The sequence below is a fragment of the Panulirus ornatus genome, chromosome 46, assembly GCF_036320965.1.
Source record: "Panulirus ornatus isolate Po-2019 chromosome 46, ASM3632096v1, whole genome shotgun sequence".
Lineage (NCBI taxonomy): Eukaryota > Metazoa > Arthropoda > Malacostraca > Decapoda > Palinuridae > Panulirus > Panulirus ornatus.
Window position 1 is genome coordinate 15,174,789 of NC_092269.1, and position 19,807 is coordinate 15,194,595.

The 19,807-nt window shown below is 38.7% G+C and overlaps 1 protein-coding gene across 1 annotated transcript in view; it reads left to right on the plus strand.

Annotated features, from left to right (window-relative positions):
• Positions 1–406: 406 nt before the first annotated feature.
• Positions 407–19,807, plus strand: part of LOC139763316 (glutamate receptor ionotropic, kainate 2-like) — a 77,988-nt gene continuing 58,587 nt past the window's right edge. The window contains exons 1-4 of the mRNA XM_071689338.1: positions 407–609; positions 870–1,037; positions 1,184–1,374; positions 2,853–2,978. Coding sequence (XP_071545439.1) covers positions 407–609; positions 870–1,037; positions 1,184–1,374; positions 2,853–2,978 — 688 coding nt within the window. The remainder of the gene's footprint in view (positions 610–869; positions 1,038–1,183; positions 1,375–2,852; positions 2,979–19,807) is intronic.

A 19,807-nucleotide genomic window follows, 5' to 3' on the forward strand; every position in this document is an offset into this window, starting at 1 on the left:
TGTATTTCAGTCTTTACTGATAACTTCCCTCGGCTTTCACTTGTGATGTGTGTAATTATGATTCTCAGTCACCATCTCAAACTCACCGGAGCTGTATATTCCTAACGCTGCATCATAAACTATTGCCAATGCTCTCAATATGTCTATTTCCAGATCTGCATGTAAAGAACCTATACGTCTTGTATTACTGACCTGATGTAAACTTTTCGTTCTTTAATAATAAATTTCTCTTTGCATTCACTTCCATTGTTTTACTTTATGTAGCCTTACTATAAACACGGAGTCATTAACCTTTTAACCACATTCAGAATCTGTCTATCCTCTGTGTTAAACTCAAAGTGCCAGACATGTGTATGTCTCTAGGATGCAGACGCAAGAGAAAAGTTCCATTTGTTTTCAGTTCAGGATGAGACGATGTTCAACCTTTGTCCTATTACTCCTTGCTGCTGTGGCGAGTGGCAGAGCGGACAGGACAGCTGTTACTGTGACTGAAGGTGCTCACCAGGTGGCTGTGGTGGTGGGCCAGGTGGTAGAGCAGTACTTAGCTGAGTGCCATCTGGTGCTTGCGGCTACAACACAATATTCTCCGCTGCTGCAACACATCAACAGGTAAATCAGTATATACAGCTAAGGCATAAGGAGTGTCACCCCTGGTATCACGCAGTTGTAGTGTTAGTACGTGATACATTCCTGGTAAGCCAGTGAACAAGAATTAGTACTACCAACAAGGACGACTTTGATATACATTGACGAACGAAAGAAATTACTCCTCTTCCTTCTAACATGTTCTACTGATGATTATGATGAATATTTAGATTAATAAGGGAAAAGTGTATCAGACTTCAGATTACCTTTAAGCTTTCTTCCAGGCAACTATCCAATGCTATGGGCAGCGTGGTGGTGGATGCAGCGTCGTTGTTTGATCAGGAGCAGCCAACACAGGACCACCTCCTTCATGGACTGTGGGGGGAAGCCAGGCATACCTGCCGCGCCCTGATCCTACACCTCAACCATGGTGATGACAGCCTGGCCTTCAGGTGACGAGATGTACACATATCATGATCGAAGTCCTCTTATAATCTTTCATAGATATTTCTATGGATAAATGTGACAGATCTCAACATCTTCCTACGTTTTCTGAATCCGTCTGTATTTTATTCAGTAAAGGTTGACCGTCACACAGGTTTTTTGAGACGTCTGAGCTATGGCTGTGGCCAGACACAAGCGTGGTAATAGTGGGTGAGCGGCCAGGGATGAAAGCTTTTCTTCGCCATCCCAGTCTACACAACGTGAAGGACATGCTATACTTTGTGGTTCAGCTTTACGAAAGACTCACACCGAAGACGATGCTCAAGACAGAAACCACCAAGAAAGGTAATGCCAGACAACAGTGACGCCCTCTTACAAACTGTCACTCGCATGGACGTGCTGTTGTTGATGATATTGTATCCTTATTCTACAAATTATTTTCCAAATAAGAACTATATAACTCAGCAACAACACTGGTCTTGGTAAATACTACGTCTCTGTTTCCAATAATTCATGTGGAGGATAGTCAAGTTACTGCTCAGTGTTTTCTTTTTCCTATCTTTCTTGTTTTTTACACTTGAGGCTCCAGTCACGGAGAAAAGTCTTCATCAAGACCGGACCTTAATGAAATATAGAGAGGTTTAGAAAGAAAAAAAAAAGACAAGGGAAGATTTTTTTTGAATTGTAGAGGAAATGAAAGACCTGTCTTGTCAAACATATTTGGTCATAGTAATTATAAAAGACATGAGAAGATTGAGAGTTCCAAAACTTCGACGCGTAGAGAAAGAAGCAGCTGTCAAAATGGCCCACCCTTGAGTTGCTGATGGCCACACAATAATCATGTGACGCAGCAGTTTGCCGAGTACTGTGTTGTCTAGCTAATGGTGGGGGCACACAGGCAGCCAGCTTCCGGGAGCAAAAAAACAAAACAAAAACAAAGTAATACCTATAGAACAGGGAAAGTGAACCAATTATGAGGCGCAGGGCAAGCAGCTTAAGTTTTAAAGTTAGCCTATTAGAGTTTATAAGGAGGACGGCTTTCGACTCAACTCTGTCAAGTAAGGATGCAGAGCTAGAGCCACCCCAGATGTGAGAGCAATACTCCATACAAGGACACATCAATCCCTTGTATAAACGGAGCAGTTTGATATCTAAACAGGACTCCCAGTTTTTTGTAAATAATCTTAAGCTGTATGCAGCTACGAAGTTGGCTGCTCCTTTGTTCCTAACTGTCTTAAGTAAGCGGAGGAGAGATATTAGGAACGTATAGAACATTTTTCCCTAAGGACTCAGAATTCCCAAGCCAATTGAAAAAAAAAACTAAAAAGTATTATAGTTCCAGCACCATGTAATCTGTCATTTGCTGTTTCCTGACGTCTTCAGCACCACCATGATTTCTGAGGTCCTGTCGAATATGCCTCTGTCAAGGTATAAACAGTTTTACGATCCCATATTCGAAGCTTAACGTGCTACACGGTCATGCCGCCTTGCAATCGATAGAAAGATGACTACCTAATGTGACACCAATGATCTCACAGTGTCTGACCGACCGATCACTTTAACTCTTCCAGTTCAGAAAGTGTTATCCAATAGGTGAGCCACGTCTCTTCTGCAGGAGCACCGAAGGTCACATAGGCCGCGAAACGAAGGATCTTACGAATTTGTACAGTAAGGACTTTTTTCTCTCTTCCTGAGGTGTTTTCTTTTACTTTTGGCTCTTCTTTATTAAAGCAGGAAACAGTCAACAAGTATAAAACACAGAATAAAAGAATTACATGTATGTATTCATACGTTATTCATACTCACACATCTGATTGTTTCAGCTTGGAGTGAGAGAGTGAAAGTGTACCAACGATGTCTTTACTGTGACAACGGTGGGGTTGACGTCCGGCTAGATCGTGTGTGGAACCTGACATCTTTGGAGCCATACATAGACGACTTGTTTATAAGTGAGTATAGCTACACCCTAAGTCCCACTCCTTTGTACAATATACCTACAGCTCTCTGTACACAGAAACTAGAAAAAGTATGTAAACTGTTAAACGATTTTGAATAATATAAATGAATAAATGCAGTCGTCAGGAAGATTGCTGAATATGTGTAAGCCTGAAACAAACGATCATATAGAAGAGAAGGAGATTCAACAGACGATACGATAATCCCTTATTATGAGAATCTGATTTGAATGGTATTACGAAAGAGGAACAGACATCATGATGAACTGCGTCCTTACGACCCGATGTAGAAATGCATTAACGATGTGTCTCTATATGTAAGACACAACTGCTGGAGAGGTTCCTCCTGCACCAGTATGAAGTGCGTTGTCATCACACAATCATAAACACATAAAGGTTAGTGTTCGTGGCCACCAGCCAACACAGGCCGGCGTGAGTTCATATCCTAGCCGCAGCCATTGGCCCATAGCCAGTCCCAGCTCTGTATCTTCTCGCGTTGGATCGATAAATTGGTGACGAAATGGTGACGAGCTTGTAGATTTATGTGCTGAAAAATGACTGGTGATTGGGAATACCTGGTTTAAAAAGCGTGATATACATAAGTATACGTATGTAAGTAGGAGAGATGGCCAGAGAGTGTTATTCGATTACGTGTTAATTGATAGGCGTGCGAAAGAGAGACTTTTGGATGTTAATGTGCTGAGAGGTGAAACTGGAGGGATGTCTGATCATTATCTTGTGGAGGCGAAGGTGAAGATTTGTGGGGGTTTTCAGAAAAGAAGAGAAAATGTTGGGGTGGAAAGAGTGGTGAGAGTAAGTGAGCTTGGGAAGGAGTCTTATGTAAGTAAGTACCAGGAGCGACTGAGTACAAAATGCAAAAAAGTGAGAACAAAGGAGGTAAGGGGAGTGTGGGAGGAATGGGATGTATTTAGGGAAGCAGTGATGGCTTGCGCAATAGATCCTTGTGGCATGAAAAGCATGGGAGGTGGGTTAATTAGAAAGGGTAGTGAGTGGTGGGATGAAGAAGTAAGATTCTTAGTGAAAGAGAGGAGAGAGGCATTTGGACGATCTTTGCAGGGAAAAAATGCAAATGAGTGGGAGATGTATAAAAGAAAGAGGCAGGAGGTCAAGAGAAAGGTGCAAGAGGTGATAAAAGAGGGCAAATGAGAGTTGGTGTGAGAGAGTATCATTAGATTTTAGGGAAAATAAAAAGATGTTTTGGAAGGAGGTAAATAAAGTACGTAAGACAAGGGAGCAAATGGGAACTTCAGTGAAGGGGCCTAATGGGTAGGTGATAACAAGTAGTGGTGATGTGAGAAGGAGATGGAGTGAGTATTTTGAAGGTTGTTGAATGTGTTTGATGATAGAGTGGCAGATATAGGGTGTTTTGGTCGAGGTGGCGTGCAAAGTGAGAGGGTTAGGGAAAATGATTTGGTAAACAGAGAAGAGGTAGTAAAAGCTTTGCGGAAGATGAAAGCCGGCAAGGTAGCAGGTTTTATTATTATCATTTCAATCTATATTACTTAGGGCATTGCGTATTTCCAGTCCAGAGTTTATTGATGATGAGTTTGAGAAGATATATTCTATTGGATCTAAGTTGAAGTTCCCTAGATCTTTCATTGATAAATCCCTTAAGTTAGCAAAGAAATCATTTATAGAGTTGAGCCCAAACCTCCCAATGACACCAAGTATCTTTTAGTTCTCACTTTTAATAATAATCTCACTCTGCTTCCCATGTTGCTTAAATCCTTTAATGTCAATGTTGCCTTTAGCACCAATAATACTATAAAGAATATCTTAATCAGGAATTCACCAGAAAATTCTCTTAGATGCATCTAGAAAGTTCCTTGTGAAAATTGTGATAAATTTTATGTTGGTCAGACTGGTAAGGATCTTCCTGTTAGACTTAAGCAACATAATTATAGTATAAGAACGGGAAAAGATTCAAATGCCTTGTTTAATCACGTTAAAGACTATGATCATTTTATTCACTGAAATAACGCCATCTCAGTTATAAACACTAAATCTATTCCCAAAAGAAATATCATTGAATCTTCAATTATTGAATACAAAAAGAATTATAATCTTAATATTAGTGATGGTCTATACAAATTAGATAACTTTACTGTTGATAAAATTTGTAAAATGATAAGTTTATAAAGGCTCGTTGTATGTTTTGGACAATCACATGTTTACCAAATGGCGTGCGAACTTCGTCTCTTCGATGTATATTAACTTGTGTCTCTCTTGTGTCTACCCTGATGATGTGATTATTACACAAAAGTGCACTTGGGAATTTATCGTGTTTCATTTTCCCGCGGACTTATAGGAATATCGTGATCACGCGGAAAATATTGATCGTTTCCAATATATATATATATATATATATATATATATATATATATATATATATATATATATATATATATATATATATATATATATATATTTATTTATTATACTTTGTCGCTGTCTCCCGCGTTTGCGAGGTAGCGCAAGGAAACAGACGAAAGAAATGGCCCAACCCCCCCCCATACACATGTATATACATACGTCCACACACGCAAATATACATACCTACACAGCTTTCCATGGTTTACCCCAGACACTTCACATGCCTTGATTCAATCCACTGACAGCACGTCAACCCCGGTATACCACATCGCTCCAATTCACTCTATTCCTTGCCCTCCTTTCACCCTCCTGCATGTTCAGGCCCCGATCACACAAAATCTTTTTCACTCCATCTTTCCACCTCCAATTTGGTCTCCCTCTTCTCCTCGTTCCCTCCACCTCCGACACATATATCCTCTTGGTCAATCTTTCCTCACTCATCTCTCCATGTGCCCAAACCACTTCAAAACACCCTCTTCTGCTCTCTCAACCACGCTCTTTTTATTTCCACACATCTCTCTTACCCTTACGTTACTCACTCGATCAAACCACCCCACACCACACATTGTCCTCAAACATCTCATTTCCAGCACATCCATCCTCCTGCGCACAACTCTATCCATAGCCCACGCCTCGCAACCATACAACATTGTTGGAACCACTATTCCTTCAAACATACCCATTTTTGCTTTCCGAGATAATGTTCTCGACTTCCACACATTCTTCAAGGCCCCCAGGATTTTCGCCCCCTCCCCCACCCTATGATCCACTTCCGCTTCCATGGTTCCATCTGCTGCCAGATCCACTCCCAGATATCTAAAACACTTCACTTCCTCCAGTTTTTCTCCATTCAATAAATTCGATAAATTCCCAAGTGCACTTTTGTGTAATAATCACATCATCAGGGTAGACACAAGAGAGACACAAGTTAATATACATCGAAGAGACGAAGCTCGCACGCCATTTGGTAAACATGTGATTGTCCAAAACATACAACGAGCCTTTATAAACTTATCATTTTACAAATTTTATCAACAGTAAAGTTATCTAATTTGTATAGACCATCAATAATATTAAGATTATAATTCTTTTTGTATTCAATAATTGAAGATGCAGTGATATTTCTTTTGGGAATAGATTTAGTGTTTATAACTGAGATGGCGTTATTCCAGTGAATAAAATGATCATAGTCTTTAACGTGATTAAACAAGGCATTTGAATCTTTTCCCGTTCTTATACTATAATTATGTTGCTTAAGTCTAACAGGAAGATCCTTACCAGTCTGACCAACATAAAATTTATCACAATTTTCACAAGGAACTTTCTAGATGCATCTAAGAGAATTTTCTGGTGAATTCCTGATTAAGATATTCTTTATAGTATTATTGGTGCTAAAGGCAACATTGACATTAAAGGATTTAAGCAACATGGGAAGCAGAGTGAGATTATTATTAAAAGTGAGAACTAAAAGATACTTGGTGTCATTGGGAGGTTTAGGCTCAACTCTATAAATGATTTCTTTGCTAACTTAAGGGATTTATCAATGAAAGATCTAGGGAACTTCAACTTAGATCCAATAGAATATATCTTCTCAAACTCATCATCAATAAACTCTGGACTGGAAATACGCAATGCCCTAAGTAATATAGATTGAAATGATAATAATAAAACCTGCTACCTTGCCGGCTTTCATCTTCCGCAAAGCTTTTACTACCTCTTCTCTGTTTACCAAATCATTTTCCCTAACCCTCTCACTTTGCACGCCACCTCGACCAAAACACCCTATATCTGCCACTCTATCATCAAACACATTCAACAACCTTCAAAATACTCACTCCATCTCCTTCTCACATCACCACTACTTGTTATCACCTACCCATTAGGCCTCTTCACTGAAGTTCCCATTTGCTCCCTTGTCTTACGTACTTTATTTACCTCCTTCCAAAACATCTTTTTATTTTCCCTAAAATCTAATGATACTCTCTCACACCAACTCTCATTTGCCCTCTTTTATCACCTCTTGCACCTTTCTCTTGACCTCCTGCCTCTTTCTTTTATACATCTCCCACTCATTTGCATTTTTTCCCTGCAAAGATCGTCCAAATGCCTCTCTCCTCTCTTTCACTAAGAATCTTACTTCTTCATCCCACCACTCACTACCCTTTCTAATTAACCCACCTCCCATGCTTTTCATGCCACAAGGATCTATTGCGCAAGCCATCACTGCTTCCCTAAATACATCCCATTCCTCCCACACTCCCCTTACCTCCTTTGTTCTCACTTTTTTGCATTCTGTACTCAGTCGCTCCTGGTACTTACTTACATAAGACTCCTTCCCAAGCTCACTTACTCTCACCACTCTTTCCACCCCAACATTTTCTCTTCTTTTCTGAAAACCCCCACAAATCTTCACCTTCGCCTCCACAAGATAATGATCAGACATCCCTCCAGTTTCACCTCTCAGCACATTAACATCCAAAAGTCTCTCTTTCGCACGCCTATCAATTAACACGTAATCGAATAACACTCTCTGGCTATCTCTCCTACTTACATACGTATACTTATGTATATCACGCTTTTTAAACCAGGTATTCCCAATCACCAGTCATTTTTCAGAACATAAATCTACAAGCTCGTCACCATTTCCATTTACAACACTGAACACCCCATGTATACCAATTATTCCCTCAACTATCACATTACTCACCTCTGCATTCAAATCACCCATCACTATACCAGGTCTCGTGCATCAAAACCACTAACACACTCATTCAGCTGCTCCCAAAACACTTGCCTCTCATAATCTTTCTTCTCATGCCCAGGTGCATATTCACCAATAATCACCCATCTCTCTCAATCAACTTTTAGTTTTACCCATATCAATCTAGAGTTTAATTTCTTACACTCTATCACATACTCCCACAACTCCTGTTTTAGGAGTAGCGCTACTCCTTCCCTTGCTCTTGTCCTCTCACTAACCCCTGACTTTACTCCCAAGACATTCCCAAACCCCTCTTCCCCTTTTCCCTTGAGCTTTGTTTCACTCAGAGCCAAAACATCCATGTTACTTTTCTCAAACATACTACCTATCTCTCCTTTTTTCTCATCTTGGTTACATCCACACACATTTAGACACCCAAATCTGAGCCTTCGAGGAGGACGAGCACTCCCCGCGTGACTCCTTCTCCTGTTTTCCATTTTAGAAAGTCAAAATACAAGGAGGAGAAGGTTTCTGGCCCCCTGCTCCCGTCCCCTTTAGTCGCCTTCTACGACACGTGAGGAATGCGTAGGAAGTATTCTTTCTCCCCTATCCCCTATCCCAAAATATGCTTTGGTCAATCACATGTTTACCAAATGGCGTCCTAGCTTCGTCTCTTCGATATATATCAACTGACTGTTATATTTCTCTCTTGTGTCTCCCTGACTATGTGATTATTACACGAAAGTGCACTTGGGAACTTTTCGTGTTTCATTTTCCCCCTGGACTCATAGGAATATCTTGATCACGCGCAGAATTGTGATCCTCTCCTATATATATATATATATATTTATATATATATATATCTTTTTTTTTTTTTTTCATACTATTCGCCATTTCCCGCGATAGCGAGGTAGCGTTAAGAACAGAGGACTGGGCCTTTGAGGGAATACCCTCACCTGGCCCCCTTCTCTGTTCCTTCTTTTGGAAAAAAAAAAAAAAAAAAAAAAAAAAAGAGGGGAGGATTTCCAGCCCCCCGCTCCCTTCCCTTTTAGTCGCCTTCTACGACACGCAGGGAATACGTGGGAATTATTCTTTCTCCCCTATCCCCAGGGATAATATATATATATATATATATATATATATATATATATATATATATATATATATATATATATATATATATATATATATATATATATATATATATATATATATATATATATATATCTTTCTTTCTTCTTCCACACACTTTACCAAACTCAGTCACCAGCTTCTGCAGTTTCTCACATGAATCAGCCACCAGCGCTGTATCATCAGCGAACAACAACTGACTCACTTCCCAAGCTCTCTCATCCCCAACAGACTTCATACTTGCCCCTCTTTCCAAAACTCTTGCATTCACCTCCCTAACAACCCCATCCATAAACAAATTAAACAACCATGGAGACATCACACACCCCTGCCGCAAACCTACATTCACTGAGAACCAATCACTTTCCTCTCTTCCTACACGTACACATGCCTTACATCCTCGATAAAAACTTTTTACTGCTTCTAACAACTTTCCTCCCACACCATATATTCTTAATACCTTCCACAGAGCATCTCTATCAACTCTATCATATGCCTTCTCCAGATCCATAAATGCTACATACAAATCCATTTGCTTTTCTAAGTATTTCCCACATACATTCTTCAAAGCAAACACCTGGTCCACACATGTCCATGTGAATAAGAGCAAGGTTATCAGGTACAGTAGGGTTGAGGGTCAAGTCAATTGGGAGGTGAGTTTGAATGGAGAAAAACTGGAGGAAGTGAAGTGTTTTAGATATCTGGGAGTGGATCTGGCAGCGGATGGAACCATGGAAGCGGAAGTGGATCATAGGGTGGGGGAGGGGGCGAAAATTCTGGGGGCCTTGAAGAATGTGTGGAAGTCGAGAACATTATCTCGGAAAGCAAAAATGGGTATGTTTGAAGGAATAGTGGTTCCAACAATGTTGTATGGTTGTGAGGCGTGGGCTATGGATAGAGTTGTGCGCAGGAGGATGGATGTGCTGGAAATGAGATGTTTGAGGACAATGTGTGGTATGAGGTGGTTTGATCGAGTGAGTAACGTAAGGGTAAGAGAGATGTGTGGAAATAAAAAGAGCGTGGTTGAGAGGGCAGAAGAGGGTGTTTTGAAGTGGTTTGGGCACATGGAGAGAATGAGTGAGGAAAGATTGACCAAGAGGATATATGTGTCGGAGGTGGAGGGAACGAGGAGAAGAGGGAGACCAAATTGGAGGTGGAAAGATGGAGTGAAAAAGATTTTGTGTGATCGGGGCCTGAACATGCAGGAGGGTGAAAGGAGGGCAAGGAATAGAGTGAATTGGAGCGATGTGGTATACCGGGGTTGACGTGCTGTCAGTGGAGTGAATCAAGGCATGTGAAGCGTCTGGGGTAAACCATGGAAAGCTGTGTAGGTTTGTATATTTGCGTGTGTGGACGTATGTATATACATGTGTATGGGGGGGGGGTTGGGCCATTTCCTTTCGTCTGTTTCCTTGCGCTACCTCGCAAACGCGGGAGACAGCGACAAAGTATAAAAAAAAAAAAAAAAAAATATATATATATATATATATATATATATATATATATATATATATATATATATATATATATATATATATATATATATATATGTATATATATATATATATATATATATATATATATATATATATATATGAAAAAAACCACATCTCTGAGTTTGCTGTGGGGCAATGTTATTTTCAAAACATCCATCCTCCAATCTTGATCGACAAAATGTTTCCTGTTGCCTTACTGAAGGACATTCATGTTTCACCAAATCTAGCACTGGCCTAATTCTGTAAACCTAATCATCTCTATTTGTAATATTTTTTGCAGTCACTTAAATACAAGAACACATGAATATGTTGGTAGTGGTCCCTTGTAAAAAAAGACTCTTTCAGAGCCAGTAAAAATCCTCAGAATATGTATGACTCTAGGTGTCAATTTGAGGACCACACTCATTCCATATTCTATGGTCAAAAACAACATGTACATTAAATAACAGCAAGTGAGTGAATATTAGCAAACATTGTTCAACTGTCTCTGGTGTTACCTCACTAAAACAGGATACAGCAAACAAGTACGAAAATTTATATTTCTGATCCATAGGTTGAATGAGTGAAGGATATTTGATTGATGCATACATTTAATTCCAGACAGTACTGATGCTGATTGTAATTAAAGTTTATCAGATAGCTACCACATTTATAGAGATTACTTTTAATGTATACAAATATATACACATTTTTTATTTCTTTTCAGCATGTAGAATTGGTATTTGCTAACTTTAGAATTGAACCCAAATTATTTTCTCAGCTTATGTTTATATAGTATGGTTTTTTCCTTAACAGGACTATATTTAGATTACTATATTGCATTCTTGGCATTTATGGCTATTGATCCCAAAAAATGCTCGTGAATTGATTCAGCCATTAGTTAGAATCAGTAAATCCACGACCTCTTATGCAGATTGATTTTAGAGTGCACAACACTAGAGATGTTATGTTCTTCAACATACTGCATTGTGAACTGTGCTTCAGGCTTTTGTAGATTTAATTGTACAGGTTGTACCTCTCTAATCTGGCACTCTGTGGTCCAGCACATTTTGAATCTGTTGCCATTAGTTTGTGGATCTGCCACCAGGGTTAGCTGTACTGAGGTGCTAAAATCTGTTTACATTTCAGCTGAGCTGATTAACAGTCCTGTTTATTTCTCATAGCCTCAGAAAAAGTGCCTAATGCTGCTGAATCTGCCCTGTGCTGGCATTATATGCCACAAAAAAACCTTGCCCAAGATATTGTGGCGTCTCCATCGTGGGGTAACGATTCCAAAGATAGGGTAGTGATTCTTGGTTGCACCAATGCAGCAGAAACACATAAAACTAAGCCGATGGTAATTGGTAAGAGTGTTCACCCTAGGCCCTTTCAAGGGGTCACTTTCTGTGCCAGCAATGGCCAGGCCTCAAGATTGCTGGATTAAAGAGGTATAACCTGTAATATAAATTATTTAGTAAAGGTAGTCATATACCTTTAAATAGGTCTGTCATGTGAAAGTACTGTAAGATCAGCAACAGTTGTAGTACTGTTTATCTGCTTATTCTATGTATTGCAGACTTTTTAAAGAACTTAACTGTAAGTATCATTACTGGTCAGAATTCTGTGCTGAATTTCACTGTTACAGTGCATTGCATTAATCCTCTCTGCAACATTTGGAGATATCCAAATGAGATACTTTTCCCTTGCGTCCGACATTCGGATTTACCCCACACTTTACAAAAACCTTCCCTTATGGTGAATTTTGGGAAAACCGCATAGACTATATGAAACACCTGCCAAACTTCCATGCATGCTGTTATCTATGAGCAGTCACACATGTATGTAAACAAACAGCCGATTTGCCTCTTGATAGATATCCCATTAAATCTCTGCCTGTTTTATATATCAAGTAAGTTTATATATGTTGTAACATAGTAATATGCGGCTTAAAGGTTTATATGACAATTGTCTCATATATATATATATATATATATATAAATATATATATATATATATATATATATATATATATATATATATATATATATATATATATATATATATATATATGTAATGTTGATATATATAGGTATGTTTATGTTCTTGTGTGGGCGCAACAAGATGTTGTTAAAGGGTAATGGATCCCTCATCAAAAGTTTGTCATCTTTATCCCCTTCATTGCCATATATGTATGGACTTATCAAAACACATGAACAAAATTTTCCAGCCAGACCTATAGTGAGTTCAGTAGGCTCTATCATGTAAGAATTGTCGAAACGGTCATTTTCTTCATTAAGCCCTTTCTGGGTATGGTATCAAATTGTAATATCATGAACCACATAGATTCAGTCAACAAGCTAAACAATATCAATGTTTATTTTGATTTCAAACTAGTTAGCTTTCATGTTTCCTCACTTTTCAAAAAAGTTCCAGTTCTTGACCTTTTAGAATATTTGTTTGATGTCTTTGATGATATTTATTTACCTGTCTCAAAGTCTGTTTTCATTGAACTGATAAAATTGTGTATAAAAGACTGTATTTCAATTCAATGGAGATTAATATGCTCAAAAATTTCGTATGGCAATGGGTAACCCTCTTTCACCTGTACTAAGTAACCTTTTTTGTGGAATTTTTTTAAACAATATTACTAAACGATATCTTACCTTCTAATGCAATTTGGTCTAGGTATGTAGATGATGTTCTTTTTGTTTGGCCAATAAATGAAAATTTGCAAATGTTTCTCCCCTTACTTAACAATTTAGTACCTTCCATAAAATTTACGGTAGGATGACAATAATAGTATGTTACTATTTTTGGATTACATGATCCATAGACAGGGAAACAAGTTCAAGTTTAGCATATACAAAAAACCTACCAATGTATGCTCATATATCCATTATTACTCATCTCAACATGACAGAGTTAAATTATTATCATTTCAATCTATGTTCCTTAGGGCATTACGTATTTGCAGTCCAAAGTTTATTGATGATGAGTTTGAGAAGATATATTCCATTGGATCTACGTTAAAGTGCCCTAGATCTTTCAATGATAAATTCCATAAGCAAAGAAATCATTTTGTAGAGTTGATCCCAAACGTCCCTTTGACACCAAGAATTTTTTAGTTCTCCCTTATAATAATAATTTTACTTTACTTCCCATGTTGCTTAAATGTAAATGCTGCCCTCAGCAACAGTAATACTATACAGAATATCTTAATCAGGAATTCAACAGAAAATTCTCCTAATGCATCTGTAAATTGCCATGTACAAATTGTGATATGTTTCATGTTAGTATAAGAACAGGACAAGAATCAAATGCCTTGTTTAATCACGCTAAAATCTATGATCATTGAATTGCCTGGAATAATGCCATCTCTTTTATTAAATCTATCTCTATTACCACGAGAAATCTCATTGAATCTTCTATCCTTAAATGCAAAAAGAATTATAATCGTAATATTAGTGATGGTCTATACATTTTAGATAGCTTTATTGTTGATAGAATTTGGAAAATGATAAGTTTATGAACGCTCGCTGTCTGTCTTGAACAATCGCAAGTTTACCAAATGGCGTCCTAGCTTCGTCTCTTCGATGTATATCAACTGACTTATATTTCTCTCTTTTGTCTTCCCTGATCATGAGATTATTACATGAAAGTGCACTTGGACTCATACGAATATATATATATATATATATATATATATATATATATATATGTATATATATATATATATATATATATATATATATATATATATATATATATATATATATATATTATCCCTGGGGATAGGGGATTAAGAATACTTCCCACGTATTCCCTGCGTGTCGTAGAAGGCGACTAAAAGGGGAGGGAGCGGGGGGCTGGAAATCCTCCCCTCTCGGTTTTTTTTTTTTTTTTTCAATTTTCCGAAAGAAGGAACAGAGAATTGGGCCAGGTGAGGGTATTCCCTCAAAGGCCCAGTCCTCTGTTCTTAACGCTACCTCGCTAATGCGGGAAATGGCGAATAGTTTGAAAGAAAAAAGAAAATATATATATATATATATATATATATATATATATATATATATATATATATATATATATATATATATTATCTTTTTTATTTTTCTTATTTTGCTTCGTCGCTGTCTCCCGCGTTTCCGAGGTAGCGTAAGGAAACAGACGAAAGAAATGGCCCAAACCACCCTCATACACAATGTATATACATACACGTCCACACACGCAAATATGCATACCTATACATCTCAATGTACACATATATATACACACACAGACACATACATATATACCCAAGCACACAATTCACACTGTCTGCCTTTATTCTTTCCCATCGCCACCTCGCCACACATGGAATACCATTCCCCTCCCCCTCATGTGTGCGAGGTAGCACTAGGAAAAGACAACAAAGGCCACATTCGTTCACATTCAGTCTCTAGCTGTCATGAAATAATGCCCGAAACCACAGCTCCCTTTCCACATCCAGGCCCCACACAACTTTCCATGGTTTACCCCAGACGCTTCACATGCACTGATTCAATCCACTGACAGCACGTCAACCCTGGTATACCATATCTATCCAATTTACTATATTCCTTGCCCTCCTTTCACCCTCCTGCATGTTCAGGCCCCGATCACACAAAATCTTTTTCACTCCATCTTTCCACCTCCAATTTGCTCTCCCACTTCTCCTCGTTCCCTCCACCTCCGACACATATATCCTTTTGGATAATCTTTCCTCACTCATTCTCTCCATGTGCCCAAACCATTTCAAAACACACTCTTCTGCTCTCTCAACAACGCTCTTTTTATTTCCACACATCTCTTTTACCCTTACATTACTTACTCGATCAAACCACCTCACACCACACATTGTCCTCAAACATCTCATTTCCAGCACATCCACCCTACTGGGAACAACTCTATCCATAGCCCACGCCTCGCAACCATACAACATTGTTGGAATCACTATTCCTTCAAACATACCCATTTTTGCTTTCCGAGATAGTGTTCTCGACTTCCACACATTCTTCAAAGCTCCCAGTATTTTCGCCCCCTCCCCCACCCTATGATTCACTTCCGCTTCCATGGTTCCATCCGCTGCCAGATCCACTCCCAGATATCTAAAACACTTTACTTCCTACAGTTTTTCTCCATTCAAACTTACCTCCCAATTGACTTGACCCTCAACACTACTGTACCTAATAACCTTGCTCTTATTCACATTTACTCTTAACTTTCTTCTTTCACACACTTTACCAAACTCAGTCACCAGCTTCTGCAGTTTCTCACATAAATCAGCCACCAGCGCTGTATCATCAGCGAACAACAACTGACTCACTTCCCAAGCTCTCTCATCCACAACATATACATATACACACACACACATATATATATATATATATATATATATATATATATATATATATATATATATATATATATATATATATATATATATATATATATATATAAATATATATATATATATATATATATATATATATATATATATATATATATATATATATATATATATATATATATATATATATATATATATATACATATATATATATATATTTATAAATATATATATATATATATATATATATATATATATATATATATATATATATATATATATATATATATATATATTTATATATATATATATATATATATATATATATATATATACATATATATATATATATATATATATATAAATATATATATATATATATATATATATATATATATGTATATATATATATATATATATATATATATATATATATATATATATATATATATATATATATATATATATATATATATATATTTTTTTTTTTTTCTTTTTTTGCTTTGTCGCTGTCTACCGCGTTTGCGAGGTAGAGCAAGGAAACAGACGAAAGAAATGGCCCAACCCACCCCCATACACATGTATATACATACGTCCACACAGCTATAATACATACCTACACAGCTTTCCATGGTTTACCCAGACGCTTCACATGCCCTGATTCAATCCACTGACAGCACGTCAACCACGGTATACCACATCGATCCAATTCACTCTATTCCTTGCCATCCTTTCACCCTCCTGCATGTTCAGGCCCCGATCACACAAAATCTTTTTCATTACATTTTTCCATCTCCAATTTGGTCTCCCACCTCTCCTCGATCCCTCCATCTCTGACACATATATCCTCTTGGTCAATCTTTCCTCACTCATTCTCTCCATGTGCCCAAACCATTTTAAAACACCCTCTTCTCCTCTCTCAACCACGCTCTTTTTATTTCCACACATCTCTCTTACCCTTACGTTACTTACTCGATCAAACCACCTCACACCACACATTGTCCTCAAACATCTCATTTACAGTACATCCATCCTCCTGCGCACAACTCTATCCATAGCCCACGCCTCGCAACCATACAACATTGTTGGAACCACTATTCCTTCAAACATACCCATTTTTGCTTTCCGAGATAATGTTCTCGACTTCCACACATTCTTCAAGGCTCCCAGAATTTTCGCCCCCTCCCCCACCCTATGATCCGGAAGATGATTGCGGAAGATGAAAGCCGGCAAGGGAGCAGGTTTGGATGGCATTGCAGTGGAACCTATTAAAAAAGGGGCCGACTGTATTATTGACCGCTTGGCAAGGTTATTCAATGCATGCACAATATACAATATACAATACATGTATATATATATATATATATATATATATATATATATATATATATATATATATATATATATATACATATAAAAACAAATATGCACTTTTCGATACCAGATACCCAGGAATGTAAAGAAGATAATGGGAGCACCTATGTAGCATACAACATTCACATCAATGGAGTGTTCCATTGCACAGTGCGATATAGACAGCTGCATAGTCTCCATGAACAGCTGAGGAAAGATTTAGGAGGCTCCACACTTCCTTCCTTTCCCCCAAAGAAACTCCTACCCCTGTCCCCTACTCAGACTGAAGAGCGGCGGATTAGTTTGGAGAAATACATTCTTCAGTTGAGCCAAGATCCCAGGGTGCTGAACAATGATGTTTTCAATGGCTTTCTTGTTTCTGCACAAAATGAGACACAGCGAGCTGGGGGTGGACAAGATGATGTTCCCATAGACATTTATATGATGAGTGGCCAAAAAGTGACTCTCAATGTTCCAGCCACTCTGCAAACTGATGACCTACTTGAGATAGGTTTACTGCATCCCCCTGGACTGGCCCACAGCTGACGGCCTCACGGACCAGCTGGCCTTCGGACACGCGCTCAAGGACGGCATCTCCCTCTGCACGTTGCTGAATCACCTCTTGCCTGGTGCTGTCAAAAGGATCAACACAATGAAGGCACCGTTCAAAGAGAGGGAGAACCTCGAGATGTTCCTCAAGGGTTGTGAAGCTTATGGCCTTAAGAGTCAAGACCTTTTCCAAGTAAATGACCTCTACGAGAACAGGAACCTCTACATGGAGTAATGTTGACATGGGACAAGGACAACTACACGCGGGTGTACCGCACGCTCGACGAGGGTATGAGAGATCCCAGGAGACTCGACGCTGCGTTCGAATCTGTGGACAACGGCCGGGCTCATAACGTCTTCGATGTGGCCCGGGCTATCGTGCCAGCCTATGCGGCACTTCAGCAACCCGGAATTACTCCCTGAAACAACGCTTGGAAGGAGGCAGAAGTGATATTGTGACAGTGATTGTGTCAGCGTCGCGTCGCCTCGCCGCAGTGTATCGAGACAGACTTCCCCAGAACTTTTTAAAGGGGAAGTAAATGTTTATAGTTGTGTTACTGGAGTGATAGTTTTCATGCATGGTGTTTTGACAAGAAAATAGTGAAGTTGGAGAAAAATGTAGCTTAGACATTGAAGCTTATTGATTCAGTGGTGAAATTGATGAGAACTGCTATTGACGTTTGTGTGAATAAATTGTACATTTCCTTTTCCATAGCCAGAGGTTGAACCATTATGTGACGTTCATTTTTTCATTCATTTCAAGCTAAAAGTTTGTTTTCTAAATTGTTTCTTACATTTTTCATATGTATATATATGTATGTGTGTGTGTGTGTGTGTGTGTGTGTATATATATATATGTATATTATCCCTGGGGATAGGGGTGAAAGAATACTTCCCACGTATTCCTCGCGTGTCGTAGAAAGCGACTAGAGGGGACGGGAGCGGGGGGCCGGAAATCCTCCCCTCCTTGTATTAACTTTCGAAAATGGGAAACAGAAGAAGGAGTCACGCGGGGAGTGCTCATCCTCCTCGAAGGCTCAGAGTGGGGTGCCTAAATGTGTGTGGATGTAACCAAGATGTGAAAAAAGGAGAGATAGGTAGTATGTTTGAGGAAAGGAACCTGGATGTTTTGGCTCTGAGTGAAACGAAGCTCAAGGGTAAAGGGGAAGAGTGGTTTGGAAATGTCTGGGGAGTGAAGTCAGGGGTTAGTGAGAGGACAAGAGCAAGGGAAGGAGTAGCAATACTCCTGAAACAGGAGTTGTGGGAGTATGTGATAGAATGTAAGAAAGTAAATTCTCGATTAATATGGGTAAAATTGAAAGTTGATGGAGAGAGGTGGGTGATTATTGGTGCATATGCACCTGGGCATGAGAAGAAAGATCATGAGAGGCAAGTGTTTTGGGAGCAGCTAAATGAGTGTGTTAGCGGTTTTGATGCACGAGACCGGGTTATAGTGATGGGTGATTTGAATGCAAAGGTGAGTAATGTGGCAGTTGAGGGAATAATTGGTATGCATGGGGTGTTCAGTGTTGTAAATGGAAATGGTGAAGAGCTTGTAGATTTATGTGCTGAAAAAGGACTGATGATTGGGAATACCTGGTTTAAAAAGCGAGATATACATAAGTATACTTATGTAAGTAGGAGAGATGGCCAGAGAGCATTATTGGATTACGTGTTAATTGACAGGCGTGCGAAAGAGAGACTTTTGGATGTCAATGTGCTGAGAGGTGCAACTGGAGGGATGTCTGATCATTATCTTGTGGAGGCTAAGGTGAAGATTAGTATGGGTTTTCAGAAAAGAAGAGTGAATGTTGGGGTGAAGAAGGTGGTGAGAGTAAGTGAGCTTGGGAAG